The 16,441-nt window shown below is 43.4% G+C and overlaps 1 protein-coding gene across 7 annotated transcripts in view; it reads right to left on the bottom strand.

Moving 5' to 3' along the window:
- atrnl1a (attractin-like 1a) overlaps positions 1 to 16,441 on the bottom strand; it is a 197,887-nt gene that overhangs the window by 77,080 nt on the left and 104,366 nt on the right. For all 7 annotated transcript variants that reach the window (XM_068567293.1, XM_068567295.1, XM_068567297.1 and 4 more), the window contains one exon: positions 4,417 to 4,478. In XM_068567293.1, the coding sequence (XP_068423394.1) occupies positions 4,417 to 4,478 (62 nt within the window). The remainder of the gene's footprint in view (positions 1 to 4,416; positions 4,479 to 16,441) is intronic.

Genomic DNA, 16,441 nt, shown 5'->3' with positions numbered 1-16,441 from the left:
TTTTGATTGATGTGAGACTGAAAACGTTATCTTCTTAAGATACAATAGCTGACAAAGTTTTCCATTAGGGACAATTTGTGGTGGAAAAAAGGGGAATATATCGCGATACTCAATATACCACAATACTCAATATATCGCAGTATCATGATAGTATTGAATCGGGGCTCAAGCATCGTGATGAAATCGAATCGGGGTGATTCCCACCCCTAATAAAATAATAAACAACTCATATAGAAGAACGTGCAGCCACACATTGTTTGTGTGTTTGTGCATCATGTTGTTACCCGTCACCTGTTCTAAATATCCCTGTTTACATCTCTCTCTCATGTCTTTCTGCAAAGCGCTTTGCGAATGTCTGGTTTTCGACGAGTGCAATGAGCTTCATTCTATTATAAATTATAACAATTGCCTCTGCTCATCTTCGTGAGCCCACCAGATGTGTCGCCTCCTCCTCCTCCTCCATCCTCCTGTGCGCACTACAAAATATTCCCCGAAACGATTAAAGCCAAGTGGAACACAGCCGTTTACCTCCCTTCCTGTGATTTCTCATCCTCCAAACGCACCTTTTTTTGGAAAGAAAAAAAAAAACTCCACTCGCTGGGATTCAAATCCAATCAGGCCGAGCATCCCCCCCCACCCCTTCCTCCACCCACTCCGTCCATATTACCTCAGCGCGCCATTAGCGGGCCACAGGGCACGAGCTTAGCCATCTAACCGACGGAGCGCGGTGGCTAATTGTCGCTATTACCGAGGCATTAGGGAGAGGGATGAAGGGCGGAGGAGGAGGAGCGGGCTGGGAGTGTCCTGTGGGTTCCTTAACACGCCGCTGAGCCTCTTGATAGCTTTAGCTTCAAGGCCGCTCAGCCCCAGGTTAATAGCCGGAGAACTGATTGGGCGGCCGGGGGGGGGAAACGCGGTCCGTGTGAGAGCGAGTACGGTGTTGAGTTGCTGCTGGTTTAAGTGGTGCGGCGGCTCCGATTAAACAAGCAACAACAGACGTCGAAAAAGCACAAAACACACACACACACACGGAAGAACACAATGAACCCCAGCGGGCAGAGTGAAAAATCAATAAGCTATTCGTTGAACATGAGCCGCAGATAGCTCACGATCGGAAACAGCTTTCCATCTGCACAAACAGAGGCGGGCCTCCAGTCCTGAGAGAGGATCTGCAGATCCTCTTCCCATAGCCAACACGTCCGGCATTTAAAACTTTCATCTGTTGGATCTGTGTTTGGTTGTCCTCCGCCCTTCCATCTTTTGCGTTTTGCACTTTGGCAAATGAGGACGTGGATCAAGCGAGTGAGAGTTCATCTGCGGACCAGATGGCTGCTTTACATATCTAAACATCCTAATGGACTCATCGCTCGCTGCCTGATCCAAAAAAAATGGAGGATTCAAATTTTCCCCCCCCCCCCAATGTCCGTCAAAAGCGTGCGACCGGTTTCCCCACGCCGTCGACACAAGAAAACATCGCGAGCCGCCGTCTAGTTTGTGAGTTTACACATCACTCCTCTTCCTCTTCGTGTGAGTTTAAGCGCCGACGGGGTTTTGTTTTATTTTGTTTGTACTTTTGGACGAATAAAAGATGTTTGAACAAACAAGACTCCGCAGTGGACGGACGCCGGAGAGGGACGGTCATTTAGAAATGAAGCGAGCGAGCTCGGGGAGCCACTTAGTGCCGAGAAGCTTCTCTGCTGTTTTAGGAAAGAGAGAGAGAGAGGAAGAGAGAGAAGAAGAGAGAGAGAACTGATTGCTAATCAAGCGAGCGAGAGCTGGGAGTAATTGGACAAAGCTGAACTGCAGTGTCACCAATTAGCATTTGAGACGCTGGAGAGCGGAGACGTAAATGCTGTTTAATTACGGCCATTTTCCTTATTTCCCCCTCCTTCATTTAGAGATGAGATGGAATACAGGAGGAAGAGGAAGAGGAGGAGGAGGAGACAGGAAGAGGAGGGGAGTTTTTAAACATTTCTAAATCTTTTGCAGGAGGCAGATTTCACGGCTAATCGGACAGACACTTCATTTTCTGAAGGAATTAAGAAGTCCGTATTCAATAAAACACACAATGTGAAGAAAGTGTCACTACAGCAGAACATTTATGCCTCAAGCTGTGGTAAAACAAGCCAATTTTGACTTTTCGCACAGGACACAAACAGAGGTCTCCTGAGTGAAAGTCCGGTGTGTTTTTTTTATTTCACAGTGAAAGGACGGACTTATTCCTCTTCTCTTCCATCCCGGTGCCAGAGTGCATCTCATTACCATCTGCCCACAGGCCAGCCCTCTCTCTCTCTCTCTCTCTCTCTCTCTCTCCCTCTCTCTCTCTCTCTCCCTCTCTCTCTCTCTCTCTCTCTCCCTCTCTCTCTATCTCTCTCTCCCTCTCTCTCTCCCTCCCTCTCTCTCTCACACTCACAGACACACACAAACACAGTCATGACTCAGGCTCTTTGGCATCGTGATTCCTGACCGCATCAGCACAGTGAAGCCAAAAGAAATACACACACACACACACACACACACACACACACACACACACACACACACACTCGTACAGTCATCTATTGGGAAACTGAATCGTTTGACCACCACGACTATTCATCTCAGCGCTGTCATTACCTCACAGTAGCAGTTGTTCTGTGATGGTAATTTGACTTTTTGGTGAATATATGAGTCTAAAGTTTCACGTGTACACATTCAGCACACACTGAGCATTGTGTTAACCTGTCAGAGTTGTGTTTGGGTCCAACTTCAAGCTCCTTTTGGCTCCGTTTTGCACTCCACCGACTCTAAACTCTAAAATCTCTTTAAGCGACTCAAAGTTGTACTTTCTTCGCCAGCTTCTCTGTGACTGTGTTGGTCTGCCGTGCGGCGGAGGGCAGGTGTGTGTGTGTGCGGTGGGTTTATCGGAGATTACTGAGAAAACAGCTGACTGATGCTGGAAATGTAGTTTTTACAGAAGGTGGAGACCACACAGGAAATGAGCCGTCCGGGCAGAAAGTAGAGCTAAAAGACGCTGAACAGCTTAGTAGAGCTGCAGAGAGAGTGTGTATCTGTGTGTGTGTGTCTGTGTGTGTCTGTGTGTGTCTGCGTGTGTCCGAGTGTGTCTGTGTGTGTGGGTGTGTCACTACTTACTACATAGATTACACAGATTCATGTGATTGCCTGTGATTCATGCAGGTTTTTCGTAAATAAATAAATAAAACAGCTTGTGTATTATAATGTAAGTGAGCCCCTGTGTGGTTATGCTGCTGTTATATAAGGAAAAGGCCTGAATACCTTATCCGGAAAGAAAAAAACACACAAAAAAAACATGCACGTTACATAACAAGGGCAGTAAATAAGCCCAAAAACAAATAGAGAAAAAAAAAGTCCTGTCGTTGGAGCGCATAACCTTTTCTCACGGAGAATCTGCTGCAGAGCAGAAGAGAGAAACTCACAAACAGAGCAGTGAGTAACACACACACACACACACACACACACACACCGAACTCTCCCGGCAAAACTTGACACTGTCCCCTCCTGATGACATCATCCCTCTGTGCTGGCCTAAAGGTCGCTGATGCCCCGGAGCCGGCCGTGGGCACAAAAATGGCTCACTTCCTCACATGCCTGCACAGTGACACACACACACACACACACACAGTGACACACACACACACACAAGCATGAACACACAGTGATACATAAGTACACATATAAATACACACACAGGAAACACACTCTCTCAGCTGAACACACTGCTGTCCGGTGTGGTAACTGAGTGGCAGGATCTCGCCTGAGGACTCCAGACTTCCTTCCAGACTTCTTCCCGCGACACACCGTCTAATTAGATGTGCCGCACAACGCTGCCGCACAACGCTGGAGCGCGACCCGTCTCTCAGAAAAGGAACCGCCGAGTCGGGCCGTTTGGTTTGACTGTTTAAGTACTTTCATTGAGACCTCGTTAAGGAATTAATCCTATTGAGCGTCGTCCCTCAAACTTCACAGTTTAGTGAGTTCCAGCTCTTCTCTTTGATTCAAGCGAGTGAACGGGAGGGAGGAAAGGAACGATGTGGTTCTCACGACCTTCCTGGAGAAGCTTTGAGGCTCAAGGTGTTTGGTGTTTTGCCGGTTCGAAGGCTCTCCGGCTCCTAACATTTAGTTGAAAACCTATTTTCCATATAACCTACACATCCTTTGACCTGCGTCAAATCGCACCTCGCCGCGGATTTGCTTGTTTTCTCGAGCGTAAAAAAACAAAAAAAAACACACGCTGTACTGAAGAAGTACTCGGTGAATTCAGGTTACGGCCCGGTTGTGTGCGGAGAGCCTCCGAGGGATTGAACCACCGGCAGCGGAAACAACCCCCCCCCCCTTGTGAGGAGATGCTGCACGCTCTGCAAAACACACGGCAGGTAGAGGAAGAACAGAAGGTACCTGAAGAAGGTGACGAAGAACTGCACCAGGTCCATGATGCTGTTGTGCTGAGAGAACGCGATCTGTTGAGGGAAGAGAGGAAATGAAGGTGAATTATGTACTTTATTATATATAAAAATACTATCAGACACTTAAATGACTTCTGAAGATGTCCTCGTGCTGCAAAGAATCACTTTAAATCAAACCGCAATCTTTTAATTATGATCAGTGACACAAAACAACACTAAGTTGTAATATATATATATAAATATATATATACATATAGGCACCTAAAATATGACAAAAAGCAAGCGCAATTTCCCGCAGTCCAAGGTGACGTATTCAATAGTCCACACGATGAAAGTGTTCGCCATTTCTGATCAATGTGTCGTCTTTTCAGTGTGTGTGTGTGTGTGTGTGTGTGTGTGTGTGTGTGTGTGTTGTTGTGTCTTCAGACGGTGAAACCTCCAGTTTCAGTCTGACCTAAATCACTGATTCTTTGCTCGTTGTGTTGTCTTTGAACTTGTTCCTGTCTCACAAACAGCAGTGATGAGTCATCGTGGCGGCGATCGTTCCTCATTTTGAGAACTCTGTCACGGAGATCGACGTCTGCTTCCGCACAACAAAGGAGGGTCAAAGGTCACGCTTTAAAGCCACCGCGTGCAGGACGCTGACTGAGGTGCACACAGTTTCTCCCACGGCGGCGAGCGCTTATGTAACGTTGTTTTTTACCCCCAAACGTGTGTGTGAGAGCGTCGCGTGAAGCTGATGCAACGACTGTGGAGCAACATCTCACCTGCAGCCAACGAGCAACCCGGTTACATAACCACACACACACACACACACACACACACACACACACACACACACACACACACACACACACACACACACACACACACACAGAGAGCCACCGGCAGGAGGGTTTGTAGGTTATTGTAAGATAAAAATATAATGTAATGGAGAAGAATGGGATTAAAAAATGAAAACAAATCTTAATAAAAAATGAAATCTAAATAAAATATTAATGAAAGGAAAATCTTAATAAAAAAAAGAAATTTTAATAAAATAGGAAATCTTAATAAAATGCTAAAAAAAATATAAAATCTTAATATAAAATCTTAATAAAATCTTAATAAAACCTTAATAAAACTCGACCACTAGTCTTTCACAACTATGTTTACACTGATTTCATTTCACTAAATTCATGATCAAGTCGTCATCTCACTTTTTGGGTTCGGCCTGACCTCGTGACCCATTTTACAGAAATATAACCCATGTTTTTGCTGATTTATTTTAACCTATTTGATCTCATCGAGGGACCAATGAGAATCCATCTAATTCCAAAAAGACGCAGCAAATGAAACCAAAACTATCAGGAGAAGTTTTTGTATGATTTGGATTAATTACATGTTAATATATGTTGATTCATTAAAAAGAGAGGTATGAATGAAATGAATGTATTTTCTATATATGTTTGAACTACTGTACGTTGCATCATGCAATACAGAAAACAACATAATAATAAACATGTTTCCACTTGTTTCATCAGCTCACGCCCACACATCCCCTCACCTCGACACAATCAGTCTGCATCAACGCTATGCATGTGTGTGTGTGTCTGTGTGTGTGTTCAGAGCAAACTTCTGACCCTGAGCTATGCAAACTCCTAAAAAGCCATTGTTTGTCAACTTTCAATCCGCCTCACGCTAAAAGGATTATTTATTACAGACGTAATTGATTTTCCATCCACTTTTCTGGAAAACAGAGTTTTGTGTCGGAGGAATCTCACACACACACACACACACACACACTTGACCTCCGACCCCTTATCCCAACACGCAAGGAACACTTTCACTAATCTGATTTTTTACCCCCGCGCCAATTGTAAGTCCCAGCATGCCCCATTCAGACAATCTTTTGGCATAAAATACGTCATATTTTTCCATTTTTGAACCGAACGACAGTTTTTTGACTGAAACTCCTTCCTAACAGACCAAGACTTTGTTTTATTGTGATGTTTGTTCCAGATTCTGATTCTTTAGGTCCTAATCTTTCCAAAAAGGTGTCTTATTGACGCTCCAGGAGGCTTTTTTAGGGAATCTGGCTCATATCATGCTGGATGTTCATAGTTATGATCAAAATATCTTTTAAAAGTGATTTTTTTTTTGCAGATATACATTTTTTTCCCAAGACTTTGCTGAACAAATACATACAATAAACACAAGTATTGGAATTAATTTGGGGTTCCTACAACGCTTCAAACACAGAGGAAAAAGAGGTCTGGAGACAAATTTGGCTGCAATTTTTTAAAATGTGTATTTCAGAAATAATTCATGTAAAACACAAACACAAATAGTTCAATGCATCAATGGATTCAAAGCTCCGTAGAGAAAAAGATGCATTGAAAAGCTCTGCGATCAGAAGGAAGCTTCCAGGTTACTGGATGACGACATCAGTTGAAACACTTTGTTGTTTGCTTTTCTGTCAATGTCAAACTTTTTTTACTTTAGTGTAAAATAAGTTCATTTCTGAAATCTGAGGCTGCAATTTAACTTTCAGACACGCGTGTCAGGGAACTGTTTCATAAGAAAGCCTGTCAGCCAGAAACCTGCGCTCTTTTTTTTATTCATGTTCATGTTTTCACTTTCAGGTTCAGGTGTTCTTTTTCATTTTAATTGGCTTTAAAAAAATAAAAAAGACTTAAAAGTCCTGCGATTTCCTTTACAAATCCTTCAGACACAGAGAAAGTTGTCCAGCTGAGGCCGCAGATGTGCAAATTAGCACGTGACACTCATCAGCGCCGCGGCTAGCGCTAACTATGAAGTACAAACACTGATCACAGGCATCACAATGCGTTTTGACAGCGACATCCTCCAAGTGTGTTTGACATGGAGGGCAGGGGGGGAAGAGGGCTTTAAAATGGTCCTAATAGCCGGAAAGGCTGTGTCTTTGTCCTCGGTGGATCCTCTGAGACTACCGTTGGGAGGGGAAGAGAGGAAGAAATGGGGGCAGAATGGGCTTAAGAGGTTTACTGGCATTTGTGCAGCAGGTAAAAATGTCCTGACGGTGAAAAAGCTGCAGAAAAGCTGATTTGGTTCCAGAGGGACGCAGCATTAATACAGGCATCAGGGAGAAAAGAGCCGGGCTCTGCATCCAGGCTTCCAATGCAGCAATTTACATCATTACCCCCCTGACGGTGTGAGGTGTTTTCATAAGTGCACACACACACACACACACACACACACACACACACACGCAGAGAAAGAAAAGCAACACATGCATGGTGGAAGAAAATGGATCAGCATCTTTTTTTTTTCAAAACAACACAATCACAAACTTGAACATTACACAATACACACAGACAGTACATTCCTACTAATCTATCTCTCACACACACACACACACACACACACACACACACGCACACACAGAAAAGAAACACATACATGGTGGAAGAAAATGGATCAGCATCTTTTTTTTAATCTCTCTCCCATATGTGCACGCACGCACACACGCATGCACACACACACACACACACACGTACACGCACACAAACTTTGCAGTGCCACACAAACTCCAGCCAACAGCCATCATTTAAATTTACAACAACTGCAGTCGTTAAACAGAACTACGTATATCAATAAGCTGTTTAGACCACACCCTCCCTGATCCACACACATACACACACACACACACACACACACACACACACACACACACACCTTTCATTTGGACAAAGCGACTTACAATAAGTTGACACATACGTGATGTTTTTATACTAAGAAAGTAAAGAGAGGAGAGAAAAAGTGTACGATACAATGGAAAGAACATGAGAGAAGAAAAGGGAAGACACACACACACACACACACACACACACACACCTTAATGCACTACAATGCAATAGTAAAATATACTACTGCTGTGTACTGAAGACTAAAGGCGCCACAGAGCGTCATGAACGCGGTTGTGAATCTGTTGAAAACGAGTAAAAGTTTCAGGAACGCTTGTTGCTCACAGAAGGTTTGACGGTCATGAAAGTAGATTTCTGTCTTTTTACACGAGCAAGTAAGTAAATTATCTCCAAATCTTTGCTCTTAATTCCAAAAAATGCTCAAAAAAAAACAAAACACTCTTAAAAAAACAAAAACATTTGCTCTCAAAACTAAAATTTGCTCTAAAAAAAAAGTTGCAAAAAAAAAAAAAAAGTAAGTTTTTGGATTGGGAGCGCATGTTTTTTGAGAGCAATTTTTTAGAGCAAATTCTAGTTTTGAGAGCGTTTTTTTTTTTTCAGAGCAATTTGTTTTTGGAGCGAGTGTATTTTTTCCAGTTTTTTTTTTCGAGAGTAATTTTTTTTTGGGACCTTTTTTTGGAGCAAATTTTTAGTTTTGAGAGCGTTTTTTTTTTTTTTAAACACAATTTTTTTAATTAGAGCAAAGATTTGGAGATAATTTAATTACAAACAAGAAATTTTCCCGGGTAAAAAAAAAAGACACAAATCTACCTTCATAGAGGATCATCTTTGCAGGAAAGATCCAAACACCAAAGAAGTGTCGTCGTGCGTCACTCTTCTGATTTAAATGTCTGCCGCGTTCAGACGGATAAACATTGAGACAAATGTGACAAACCGAGTGTTTGACTGTAACCGCTGACGCAGAGTTAGAGACACAGAAACATCCAGAAGAACGTTCTGCAGGGAGAAAAGAGTGAGGAATTATTATCAAGGTAGAAACTGAAACATATTCCTTTTCTACAGAAGGTAATTGTTTTGAGATCAGGGGTCAGCGGACTGTTCAGGGGGATTTCTTTATTTTTTGTTGCAATTACCCAACGAAGAGTGTGTGAGGATAGTAAGAAAAGAGTCTGAAGGGGGAGGTAGAGGTAGAAGGAGCGGGAAAAAAAGGAAGGATGGCGTAAAAGATGACCCCGGTTCTACGGTCCGGTCATTACCGAGGGGCCCGTGGGGCCCGCCGCCGGGTACCAGCCCGGCAGCTGTGACAGCGGTGCCTTTCATTTCCCTAACCCTGAACCGAGGGCTTGTTAAATCCTGGAAGGAGAGAAAGCGCTTGGCTAATCAATAAGTGGAGGGAGAGAGAGAGACGAAAAGGGAGAGCAACAAAAAGATAGAAAGGGAAGAGCAGGGCGAGTATGACGCAGGTAAAATAAAAGAAGAGATGAGAAAGAAGAGAAGCTGAAGCATGAGAGCGGTAGAGAGCTGGAGGATGATGAGAGGGGAGCAGGAGAGAGGAGGAAGATGAGTTAGTTTACTCTTCTGGCTGCTGAGGTACACCTGGTGGACGTCAGGTGGACGGGTCTGGAACACCTGTCCTTCACCTGGACATCACTGATACGTCGTGTGATCAAAACCAGCCGGAAGCGGTCGTGTTTGGGCTTTTTAAGTCGAGGCTGAATCAATCAAATAATTTAAAATAATTTAAATAACCTCACCGACGAGTCCAAATTGTTCACTGTCACTTCAAAGTCCGCTCTCTGTCTTTTTAAAACATGAACTTCAACCTCTTTTTTGACGCAATTGTGCAATTTTTCAAATATAATTACAAAATTCCAATTACAAACGACCCATTTGTGTGATCAATACTGTTCATGTTATTCCCTCAATGTTGTCATTGGTTCTCTCTAACCCTAAATAACACTCTCAAAGCAACAGCGCTCTTAAAGCAACGGCGCTCTTAAAGCAACAATGCTCTTAAAGCAACAGTGCTCTTAAAGCAACAGTGCTCCTAAACCAACAGCGCTCTTGAAGCCACAGCGCTCTTAAAGCAACGGTACTCTTAAAGCAACAGTGGTCCTAAACCAACAGCGCTCTTAAAGCCACAGCGCTCTTAAAGCCACAGCGCTCTTAAAGCTACAGCGCTCTTAAAGCAACGGCGCTCTTAAAGCAACAGTGCTCCTAAACCAACAGCGCTCTTAAAGCCACAGCGCTCTTAAAGCAACGGCGCTCTTAAAGCAACGGCGCTCTTAAAGCCACAGCGCTCTTAAAGCCACACAGCTCTTAAAGCCACAGCGCTCTTAAAGCAACGGCGCTCTTAAAGCAACGGCGCTCTTAAAGCAACGGCGCTCTTAAAGCCACAGCGCTTTTTCTAAAGTCCTGAGACTCCCTGCATAGAGGTGGCTGCTCTGCTACAGGTGGTGAAAACCCTTCTATGAGTCGTATTTGCACCATCAACTCAACGGGTATTCCATTGAAACACATGCAACTATAGTCCCGGATTGTTTTTAATCTAAAAACAGAAACCTCACGAGCGTCCACACACGTCACCGCCTCATGTGTCCTGATGCAGCAGACGACTGCTGATGACTTCCTGTCTCGTTACATGGGGGAAGCACTCAGCCCTCCCCTCTTCTCTATGGAACATAATACTGCCTCAATGCGATCAGATAGACCCTGCTCCTCCTGCGTGTGTGTGTGTGTGTGTGTGTGTGTGTGTGTGTGTGTGTGTGTGTGTGTGTGTGTGCGTGTGTGTACACTAGTCATAGAGTTAACTGTTTCAACTGATGTTTAAATCCAATAAAGGACACTTTGTCACTGACATGATCAGACAGGGTGTTCGCTTTTGTGTGTGTGTGTGTGTGTGTGAGAGTGTGTGTGTGAGTGTAAGATATCCGATTAGGAGAGGCATCCTCTTTAATGATGGCATGGGCGCAGAGGATAATAAGTGACTGGGCGGCAAATCAAATCAGCCGACCAATCACAGCAGCCCCGAGTTCGCCTGCAACAGAGCGGGCGCTCACCTCTGACGGGAGGCGTTTAATCATCCGGCCAGAGAGAGAGAGAGAGAGAGAGAGAGAGAGAGAGAGAGAGAGAGAGAGAGAGAGAGAGAGAGAGAGAAGCAGGCGGATGGCAGAAGGCGCGAGAAAAACAAACCGTGTTGTTCGGGGGCAAAAACATGCTGTTTTTTTTTCTCCGCCGTCGATTTTAATTTAGCGCTTCAGAAAGACGCGGAGTGGAAACAAAGGGCTGTTGTTCCGGCGCTCGCTCGTCGAGATAACATCTTCTGCTAAATTACAAACAGAGATGTTCGAATTAGAAACAGTCACGGGCTCAAGTTATGACAATTTCTGGCTGAATTAACAGTTAGTTCTTCCAAAAAAAGAAAAACGAGCGACGAAGAGACAAACTGGGTCGCGTTCCCATCATGCTTCATGGCCTCAATCAATAAAACATGATTTCTGGATATGAACAACAATCCAGGAGAGTTCTAGTTAGAGGAATAACAATAATGTCACAATTAACTAAATAAACAGTGACGATCTGTGTTTGCCTGAGACATATTGTGTGTTTATCTACTGAGAGTTTACAACACACGAGTTCATATTATAGACTTGTAGCTCTAAGAAGGCATCGTTTTAGTTTCCCCTATTTAGCCCCGAGCATGCCGAGCCCCGCAGCGTAGGAAATGATCAAATACCTACAGGAGCTCTGAAACCACAACTTTATTTAAATTGCTGAAATACAGTAAAGCATTGTGGGAAGAGTTGTATCCGCACAGAAAAAAATTAACTTACCGTTCAGTTTATGTAATTACATAAACCCCATAGGGCTCTTAAAGCAACAGCGCTCTTAAAGCAACAGCGCTCTTAAAGCAACAGCGCTCTTAAAGCAACAGCGCTCTATGATACACTGAATCAGTGGCGTTGACTTTGACTTTGTCGACGCTAAAAACTTTGACTAAAATTCCTCGGTAATGCTGTGTTTGTTATTCTGATTCTTTAGGTCGTTATCTTTACAAGAGGAGATCGTACAACTCTGCATGTTGTTCTTTACGTCTTGAACCACGGAGCTGGAAAAACTTGAGGGGCGACTCGAAAAAAGCATTGTTGGGAAATCTTGCTCAGATCAGGTGAAATAAGTGAAGTGCTACATTTTTCTAGGAAGTGCAACGTGCACATGAGGCGTTAGCGTCATTGGAGTGAGCAGGATTACACACGTGCGTCCTTGTAAATCTTCTGAACTAAGACCTCAGTCCCTCGGTAGAAGGATCCTTGACTTTTGAAACGATCCTTTTTGGCCGGATTCGACGACGCAGCGTCCTGGAACCTTGAGAAACAGCCCTCGCCCTAATGGCTCCGAACCATCAGAGTCAATACTCGTCCCGTGTGTGAAGTAACGCGTCAGGGTCCGCCTTTCAACGAGCGGCGTTCTGAGGGAAATGCCGCGTCACGGTTTGCGAGGGCCGGGAGAGCGAGGCCGAAGGTGCAAGGTCAGCGTGGCAGAACCGATCAACCTCCGTTCCAGCAGAACGAGCGATTGCAACATCTCCCACCGCCTCGCAACCAGCCCCGACGTCTGGTCGCCGCCAGGGAAACACTCACATGCTCGCCCATTAGTGTGTGTGTGTGTGTGTGCAATTTTTTCATGGATTCCTACCTTTCTAAGGTCACGCTCAGCTTTCCGAGCCGCGAGGTGAGAATATTTTTGTCCATTGGATTATTTACACCCTTTGAAAACTGTGGAACCATTTTGTCTCTAAACCGCTTTCCCACTGTGTTTGAGTCGATAATAATTGTGTTTATTGTATGTATTTGTTCAGCGAAGTCTTGGGAAAAAAATGCATATCTGCAAAAAAAAAAGATCACTTTTAAAAGATATTTTGATCATAACTATGAACATCCAGCATGATATGAGCCAGATTCCCCAAAAATGTCTCCTGGAGCGTCAATAAGACACCTTTTTGGAAAGATTAGGACCTAAAGGATCAGAATCTGCAACAAAAAACACAATAAAACAAAGACTTGGTCTGTTAGGAAGGAGTTTCAGTCAAAAAACTGTGTCGTTCGGTTCAAAAACGGAAGATTTTTGTATTTTATGCCAAAAGATGGTCTGAATGGGGCATGCTGGGACTTAAAATGATTAAGATTTACAAGGCTTTCATAATATTTTCAAAATCATCCTCCTTCAGGGAGGAACGGATAACTATTCCACATTCCCCGGGCCGCCCGGCCGGTGTCTGTGAGGTCCTTTATGTCCGTACATGACGCAGGTCCATTAGATCAAACGCATCAGAAGAGCGGGTCATTACCGAGTCTCAGGACAATTCCTCATCCTCCGGCTCTGGCTGTCGGAAGCCACCAAGGTCACGGGATCGGACGCCGAGTGCTTCTCGGGTTACACGCGAGCGCGCCGCCGTCTACGTAATTATGGTATCACCTTTCAACCGGGCAGATACGCGGAGCCCTGATAACGCGGCATTAATGGGAAATGCATACGAGGGCAGCGATGGAAGGACAACGGAGGAGGCGCTGATGTTTATGTACGCCGAGCGGCTCGGGGTCACGTTCACACGTTAGGTTTACACTTGAAATCATGTTGAGAGTTTTAACACGTTGTGTTCTCGGGTCAATGGTCGCCTGGAGGTTCATATTTTAGCAGCAATGTAAAAATTCGGCTTTAACCCGTTGAAAACTGTGGAACCAATTTTGTCTCCTGACCTCCTTTTTCCTCTGTGTTTGAGTCGTTGTAGGAACCCCAAATTAATTCTAGTACTTGTGTTTATTGTATGTATTTGTTCAGCAAAGTCTTGCGGAAAAAAATATATATCTGTAAAAAAAAAAATCACTTTTAAAAGATATTTTGATTGTAAGTATGAACATCCAGCATGATATGAGCCAGATTCCCCAAAAAAAGCCTCCTGGAGCGTCAATAAGACACATTTTTGGAAAGATTAGGACCTAAAGAATCAGAATATGGAACAAAAATCACAATAAAACAAAGTCTTGGTCTGTTAGGAAGGAGTTTCAGTCAAAAACTGTGCCGTTTGGTTCAAAAATGAGAAAATATGACGTATTTTATGCCAAAAGATTGTCTGAGTGGGGCATGCTGGGACTTAAAATGGTGGCGTGAGGATTTTCACAAAAGATTAATGTCAAATCTTCCAAAACATGAAGTGAATACACATAAGAATAAAGTGCAAATGGGTAAACAAAACATTTAGTCAACATATACATTAAGAAAACGATCAGTTCAGTGGATGGATGGAGGTGAAGTCGCTGGTCGTCAGTGGAAGTGAAGTGTTGGTTTTCTTCCACACAAAGTGTGCACAGTCCCCTCTTTCAGGTTTCTTCAGAAACATTTGCTGATGACGAAACGAAGTGATGATGATGCATTGAATATCCTCCGCGATCAAAAGCTTCACAGCTCATTTAACGTCTCACTCTTCAGGTCTCTTATCCTCCTTCTTCTCCCTCGAGCTGTCAATTAGTCGGCCTCCATTTTCCTCCAACCGCCGGACATTCTACCTGGATAATAATCTCAACATCGGGTGTAACCAGCGGAACGGACTCGACGCTCCTCTAATTCCTCCGTTCTGTCACTTTCTGACTTCATCCGTCAGCGCACACGCCTCCACCTCCCCCTCCCGCCCTCCACCCTCCATGACAGTCGTCCTAAAATATCACCCGCTAAAGTCTACTTCAATTTAATGGATCATAAGGCCGCGGCGTGAATATTTAGTGCGAGCGCGGCCGCGGCCGCCGCCGCCTGGAGATTTAATCCGGCGCTGCATAATTGATGGAGAGACACTGAGGAAACTCACAGATCATTAAATGCCAGAGCAAGATTTGCCAAACACTTTTCAGAATAGTTTATGCTCAGCGTGCTGTCGGGGCGGTGTGTTTTTGAGGAGAGACAGCTCCTGAAAACTGGAGATGATGAAGATCATGATGATGATGATGCTTTATCAAGGGGTTTAGTACATGGTTGGAAGTCCCTCGCAGAACGTTTCTTCTTGTTTTTCTCCTGCAGATCATCACATCGGACATTTAATAAAACAGTTGTATTGGATTTTTTGAATTGTTTTGAAACTCTGAAACTTACATAATTAAACGTGAAAATGTAACTTTTTTTTGTTTCTTGCGTGAACTTAATGTCACAGTAACGATAATTATAACCTTTATTATACTTTAGAAAAGTTTTTGGAATGAAAAATTACAAGAAAAATTACAAACATTTGTAAAATACTGATGCAGCAATTTTAAGTCCCAGCATGCTCCATTCAGACCATCTTTTAGCATAAAATACGTCATATTTTTCTCATTTTTGAACCGAACGACACAGTTTTTTGACTGAAACTCCTTCCTAACAGACCAAGACTTTGTTTTATTGAGATTTTTGTTGCAGATTCTGATTCTTTAGGTCCTAATCTTTCCAAAAAGGTGTCTTATTGACGCTCCAGGAGGCTTTTTTGGGGAATCTGGCTCATATCATGCTGGATGTTCATAGTTATGATCAAAATATCTTTTAAAAGTGATGCGATGGGGCCTTGGATACACAGAAAATAGGAAGAGTAAGAGGAGGAGGAGGAGGAACATGAACTGGCTCCCACTATATGTTTCTATTGGCTGCTGCAGGTTTTGACAAAAGTGATTTTTTTTTTTTTGCAGATATACATTTTTTCCCCAAGACTTTGCTGAACAAATAAATACAATAAACACAAGTATTGTAGTTAATTTGGGGTTCCTACGACGACTCAAACACAGGGAAAAGAGGTCTGGAGACAAAATTAACGGGTTAACTTACTTTCATGGTATTAAAGCATTTGGATCCAGCGGATGCCAGATCATTAGAAATAAAAAATGCTCGTGCATAAATGTTTAATAATGTGTGTGGCCTGCACAACAGATCTTGTAATCTACTATTCTCATAAACAGACGTGTATCTGGTGTCGTGTTATTCACTGATTACTCGGATAACTCATTTCCCCCCGAAGAAAAATTAAGAGAGTGGGCACAGAAATAATACACAATTAAAAACAAATTCAATGCACAAGTAAAGCTAATAGAGAGCTCGCACATCCCATTTAACTGCAACGCATGTACAAACATTGATGTGATAAAAATATGTCATGAAGATTGTAAATCATCATCATGTCTCTTTATGAGGCCGCGTACTGAAGCCGTTAAGAACAAGAACAACACAATCACAAGTTAGGTCTGAGCTCGTGTCTGTCGGAGCGACTCACTCATTTTTTCAGCTATTTTTGTTAATCTTCATCCTTTCTGGGTTTAGATATTCCAGAACAAGTCCACG

The sequence above is a fragment of the Clinocottus analis genome, unplaced genomic scaffold (assembly GCF_023055335.1).
Source record: "Clinocottus analis isolate CAN_PGR_092001 unplaced genomic scaffold, fCliAna1.0.p SCAF_8, whole genome shotgun sequence".
Lineage (NCBI taxonomy): Eukaryota > Metazoa > Chordata > Actinopteri > Perciformes > Cottidae > Clinocottus > Clinocottus analis.
This window is presented reverse-complemented; position numbering and strand designations above follow the sequence as displayed.